Source organism: Saprolegnia diclina, assembly GCF_000281045.1.
Source record: "Saprolegnia diclina VS20 unplaced genomic scaffold supercont1.37, whole genome shotgun sequence".
Classification (NCBI taxonomy): Eukaryota; Oomycota; class Saprolegniomycetes; order Saprolegniales; family Saprolegniaceae; genus Saprolegnia; species Saprolegnia diclina.
This window is the reverse complement of record NW_008246104.1, coordinates 445709-450808: the sequence shown is the minus strand read 5'-3', so window position 1 is coordinate 450808 and position 5100 is coordinate 445709. Positions and strand designations below refer to the sequence as shown.

The 5100-nt window shown below is 59.1% G+C and overlaps 3 protein-coding genes across 3 annotated transcripts; 1 reads left to right on the top strand and 2 right to left on the bottom strand.

Annotated features, from left to right (window-relative positions):
- Positions 1-133: 133 nt before the first annotated feature.
- SDRG_10839 (hypothetical protein) lies at positions 134-632 on the bottom strand (the record flags this gene model as incomplete). Its single annotated transcript, XM_008616851.1, has 4 exons — positions 134-137; positions 178-316; positions 362-490; positions 542-632. The coding sequence occupies 4 exons, from the start codon at positions 630-632 to the stop codon at positions 134-136; spliced, it is 363 nt and encodes a 120-aa protein (XP_008615073.1).
- An 889-nt stretch (positions 633-1521) lies between these two features.
- On the top strand, positions 1522-3333 carry SDRG_10838 (hypothetical protein). The gene is made up of 4 exons (XM_008616850.1): positions 1522-2093; positions 2150-2199; positions 2256-2718; positions 2770-3333. The coding sequence occupies exons 1-4, from the start codon at positions 1598-1600 to the stop codon at positions 3228-3230; spliced, it is 1470 nt and encodes a 489-aa protein (XP_008615072.1). The 5' UTR covers positions 1522-1597; the 3' UTR covers positions 3231-3333.
- Positions 3334-3349: 16 nt separating this feature from the next.
- On the bottom strand, positions 3350-3744 carry SDRG_10837 (hypothetical protein; the record flags this gene model as incomplete). Its single annotated transcript, XM_008616849.1, has 1 exon — positions 3350-3744. The coding sequence occupies exon 1, from the start codon at positions 3728-3730 to the stop codon at positions 3350-3352; it is 381 nt and encodes a 126-aa protein (XP_008615071.1). The 5' UTR covers positions 3731-3744.
- Between the last annotated feature and the right edge of the window lie 1356 nt (positions 3745-5100).

Sequence of the window (5100 nt, the reverse complement as noted above, 5' to 3'; positions counted from 1 at the left end):
CTTCGCCGTGCATCTGCAGCAGCGCCTAGCATCCCATAATGTGGTCGTAGGAGATGCACAATGGCGTGTAGTACCTGGTCGGCCTCGGCCTTGACGCCGAATCGCACAAAGCCAAAGCCTTTGGAAATGCGGCTCATCTGATCGAGCACGACTTTGGCGCCGCGCACGGACGCGTACTTGGCCGAGAAGGTCGCAAAGAGCACGTCGTCCGTGACGTCGCCGGCGAGATCGCCCACAAAGATCGAGTGTTTTTGCATGTATTCGAGGCGCTTCCCGCCCGCGCCCCAATTGAGGCGAAATCGGTGCGGCGTGTTGGCTACGAGGCACAGCTATGAGGCTTCGTCGATGTGGCGGCGCGTACGAATCGGCTGTCCATTGAGCGCTGCCAAGACGTCGATCGCTGCTTCTTGCGAGTCAAACTCGAGGAAGCCGTAGCCGGCGGGATAGCCCGTGGCCTTGTCGCGGATGAGCTTGACGACTGGGATGTGGCCTAGTACGTTGCAGCAGTGAACGGACGATACAGTTGGTGCCGTCGTCGTACCAACGGCGTCAAAGAGCGAGCTCACGTAGGCCTCGTCCCAGTTGATCTGGACGTCGCCCATCCAGAGCGTCTTGCAGTCGGGCTCGGTCATCCGCACAGCTGCGACAGAGCCGAATTGGGCTTTGCCTTGATCAGGCACGATAATTTTGACCAATCCGCGGCGCATCTTCTCGCATTATGGCCAATCCTGGTCCAACTTGAAGTGTTTGGATTGGTCTTTGATGGCACTGGATTGGATAAAATGGCGTTGAAATCCTAAGATATCTACCACTTATATGCGTGGATTGCGTGGCGCACGGCCCGCGCACTTCAACGTGGCGCCAAGGGTCAATAAAAAAGCTTACCCTTGGTGGCGCCGATACGTCGGAACATCCGAGTCGATCGATCGACCGTTCGCTCAACAAGTGACACGACCAGCGACGAAAAAGCGCAGATTGCTGCCGCCACGGTCTTCTACTGCGCCGAGGCGATTCCGGAGCCATACTGCCTCTGAATTGCTAGTCTCTACGGATGCGAAGTCTTTGTGTAACTATGAAGATAACGCGAAACACGTTCATATATATATATACTGCCTCTGAAGCAGCCCAACTTGATGGTCAACAAGGTCACGACACGCATGACAACCCACAGTACTGGAGGTCTTGCACGAGAGGACCGAGCTCGCCAAGCAAGACGCAGCCGAGCGGTTCAGGAAGCGCAAAGCCCATAGGAAGATAATGTTCGGCACCTTTGCAGCAAAACCCAGTGATCCACGACTGCCAAGTCGCTACGGTGTCGAAAACCGGCAGTGAACCCAAAGGACGTTGGGTGCTGAAGTGCACCCACGATGAGCACCGTACCGGTACCGCAGCCATTGCATCCGGATAATATTGAAATGGGTCGCAATTCGAAACCTCATCGACGCTGCATTTGTATGTTATCCATTCATTTGTGTCGACACAAATCGATCGTAAATACATTTTGTGCGCGTTGCGATCATCCAGGACTGAGTCCCACCGTGCAAGCTCGGAAAACCACAGCGACTGTGGTCAGTTAGTCATTGCCCACCTCGGTGCCATGCTCCTCGTGCCCCGTGCGCTCACCGCCGCCTTGACCGTCGCGGCCGCCGCCGGCTTTGCCATCGATGCGTCGGGCTACCCGCGCTACTGCGCCAAGGACATGTCGGAGTTTGCGATCCAGCCCGTGGCGGACCCGCAGGCGTCGAGCATGAAGCTCGTGCACGTGCAGATCATGGTGCGCCACGGCGCGCGCACGCCGTACAGCGGCGCCAAGTGCTGGACCGACTACAAGGAGGTGTGGAACTGCAACCTGCGCGACCAAGTGGCGCCAATCTTGCACGCGTCACGCAGCGTGCCGTCGTCCTTGACCTTTGACAAGATCTACGTCGACGGCGCCAACGTCTTTCGTGGCAACTGCCTCCTCGGGCAGCTCATCGACGAAGGCTACACGCAGCAGCAGCAGAACGGCGCGTACTTTCGCAAGGCGTACGTGGGCCAGGGCCCACTCGCGCTCTTCCAAGCCGACGAAGCCATCGATCTCACCAACACCGCAGGTAGATGCTTCACCGCCATTGTTGGTGTCGCTCCCATATGTAATACCGCTGTGTAGATGTGTACTTTGAGAGCACGGACCTCGACCGGACGCTTGGGTCGGGCCAGGTCCGTCCACACATCGTTGTTGCGGCCTTGCGCCTCATTCATTATGGACTGTGTAGATTGTCGTCCAAAACATGTTTGCAGCGAGCGAGCGTGTCGTTGTGCCGTGGCACACGAGCGACATGGCCGTCTCGCACTGGATCCCCAACCCGACGACGTGCCCGGCGCTCACTGCGCTGAGCAAGGCGTGGGCAGCGTCGCCCGAGGCCGCTGCGTGGAACACCAACCGCACCAACAAGGCGATCCGGGCACAGCTGCAGGCGACGATTCCTGGCTTCAACGACGACCTCGGCTTTGACTGCCTCCTCACGCAGCGCTGCAACGACAAGCGTCTGCCGGGCCAAATGAACAGCACCTTTTTTCTGCAGGCAGCCACTCGCGCCGAGACCACCGCGCTGCTCCCGTACTTTTACAAGAACAACATTTACGCCAAGACGGGCAGCGCCCAGTTTGTCGCGCTCATCCGCGCCCGTCTTGAAGCTGCACTGGCGGGCCGCGGCCCACGGTTTGTGCTCTCGGCGGGTATGTTGGACGACAAAACTTGACGACATGACGATCTGACATTGGTGTTAGTGCACGACTCGACGCTCATGCCGCTGCTCGCCGCGCTCGGTGGCGACGTGTACCTCACCGAGTGGGTTCCGTACGCAAGCCACGTGACGCTCGAGCTCTACGCGCGCGATGGCGGCAGCTTCTTCTTCCGCCTCACGTACCTCGGCAAGCCGCTGCCGGTGCCCCACTGCACGTCAGAGCTCTGCCCAATCGAGACGTTCTTAAACATGACGGCCTTTGCGACGGACGACGCCATCTGCGGCCCCAACGGCACCTTGTCGTGGCCTACCGGCTTGACAAATGGCTCGGTGACAGAAGCAAAGATCGAAGAAAGCAGTGCCACCTCACTGACGAATGCAGCCTCGGGCTATTCGGTGACGTCAATGGCGATCGTCGGCGTCGGCGGCTGCCTCGTTGGCGCTGTCATTGGGTACTTTGTGTCGCGGCAGCAAGCACCGAACAATGTCTACAGCGCGGTCTAAGTCAATATGAATACGCAGATCGGTTGATCATATGCTTATCCATGACGACAAAATGGATCATAATGTCTGTAATGTACTACGATGCATGCAATCTTCATCTTTCTCTGTTGTCAAATGAGTCATTGGGTCCTGCATACGGCATTACGTGTCTGGCAGTGACAGCTATTCGTCGCGATGTCGTCGCCGCTGTTGTGGGCGCTGCCCGTATCGACGACGAGCGGCCGTGAAGCGTTGGGCGAGGCGACCGCGCCGTGACCCATCTCGTGGCCGAGGCCCATGTCGACGTCGACGTCTGTGCTGGCCAACAGCAGCGCAAGCATTGCGGCGCCGTCGTCGTCGTTGCCAGTACTGTCGTTGTTGTTGTTGCGCATGCTGTCGTTGTTGTCGCGTCCGCTGGGCAGCGAGCTGAGAGTGCTGCGGAGCGTGAAGCCGCGGCCGGCGCCTGCCGCGCGCCGGGCTGTAGTGGTGCTGGCAGCGGCGTCGTTGGCGCTACTCGTCATTGCGTGCGTCCTGCCTGGTTTTTTTGGATCTTTGACGCGAATATCCGGTCGTCCGGATAATACAAGTGACAAGCGCGACCGCCACATCGCCACACCCAACATGCCGATGTGTATACCGAGCCTTGCTTTGCGCCTCGTTCCAAGAGCGCCTTGCGTACATCTACTTTACGCAAGCACGACGAGGCAAGATCAAACGTTTGCACCTGAAACTATAATTTTAACCTTCCCGCCAGGCCCGGCTTTGCAGACGAACTGTAGTGGAATGTATCCACACGCCAGAGGAATGCAAGGACCGCAACAGCGCAACTGGCGGGTTGCGGGCACCAAGTCGGCTGAAAGCCGCCAGCCACGTACGCCACCGCACACCAAGAACGAGGTCGTGCGCCGTCCCGGGTCTCGTCCACGAGCGAGACCCATGTCGGCGTCGTGCTGCAAGAGAGGCGGCACCGACGCGTGATTGCACGCGCCAACGGCGGCCTTGGTGCTTGTCGATCTTGCACTGCACGTTGCAACGGTGCTTCACACTGTGTCGGCCTTGAATCGACGCACCGCCTCGTGCAGTTGCGAGCTCTTATGCGTCTCGCCGACCAAGCACACGTTGGCTCAAGCTTTGTGCTGGTCTGGGTCGTCGGTGTGTCCCCGCAACGAGCAAATACGTCATTGCGCCGTGAGAACTTTGGGAACTAGAGCGTGCGTCTCGATCAGAGCCGAGAGGGCAGCACGCGCTTCGTCGGTATGGGCGCGAAGAACGCATCTGCTGCTACAAGAATCGCCTCAGGATGGCTGGGTACCGGGGCACGCGCTTTCGCTGGTGGCCGGCCGCCGGAGCCTTTAGCCACGTTCGGTGCGCCGCAAGCCAGCCAGCCAGAGTAGATTGAGAGGATCGTGCCGAGCAAGACGTCCGCTGAGGGCTTCGCCCGGACATCGACCAGCTGCCCAAGCATGGGCTATTTAGCAGCTAGTCGATCGCGAGCTCGCGCATGCGTGTACCGCGTGGGACTTCCTCCGCGTGGGACTGGGTCTTCCGAGGATCTTGACATCAGCGTAGCTTTGCCGCCGACCGCGACGCCTGGAAGAGCTTTACTGACCTTGTCGTCCAGTGCCTCTCCCGCGGCCGCAAGCGTCGTAGGGCGACGACAGAAGAGCCAGACGAGCCCCCGCGCCGCCGCCTGCGCAGCCACGGCCCGGCGAGCGAAAGAAGAAGAAGAAGGAGATTGCTAGTCTCTACGTATGCGAAGTCTTTGTGTAACTAAAAAGATAACGCAAAACACGCTCATATATATACCGGTGCATTCAGGTCGATGGGCTAGTTTCAGACCATAGCCTTCCTGCCGTCTGAGTACCCACCTCGATGACCGAGCCCCTCAGTG

Bases quoted from the DNA above. Each gene is read 5' to 3' on its own strand.
- SDRG_10838 (XM_008616850.1), top strand. From the start codon at position 1,598: ATGCTCCTCGTGCCCCGTGCGCTCACCGCCGCCTTGACCGTCGCGGCC. The intron at 2,094-2,149 runs GTAGATGCTTCA...ACCGCTGTGTAG, and splicing joins CGATCTCACCAACACCGCAG to ATGTGTACTTTGAGAGCACG. The intron at 2,200-2,255 runs GTCCGTCCACAC...TGGACTGTGTAG, and splicing joins GGACGCTTGGGTCGGGCCAG to ATTGTCGTCCAAAACATGTT.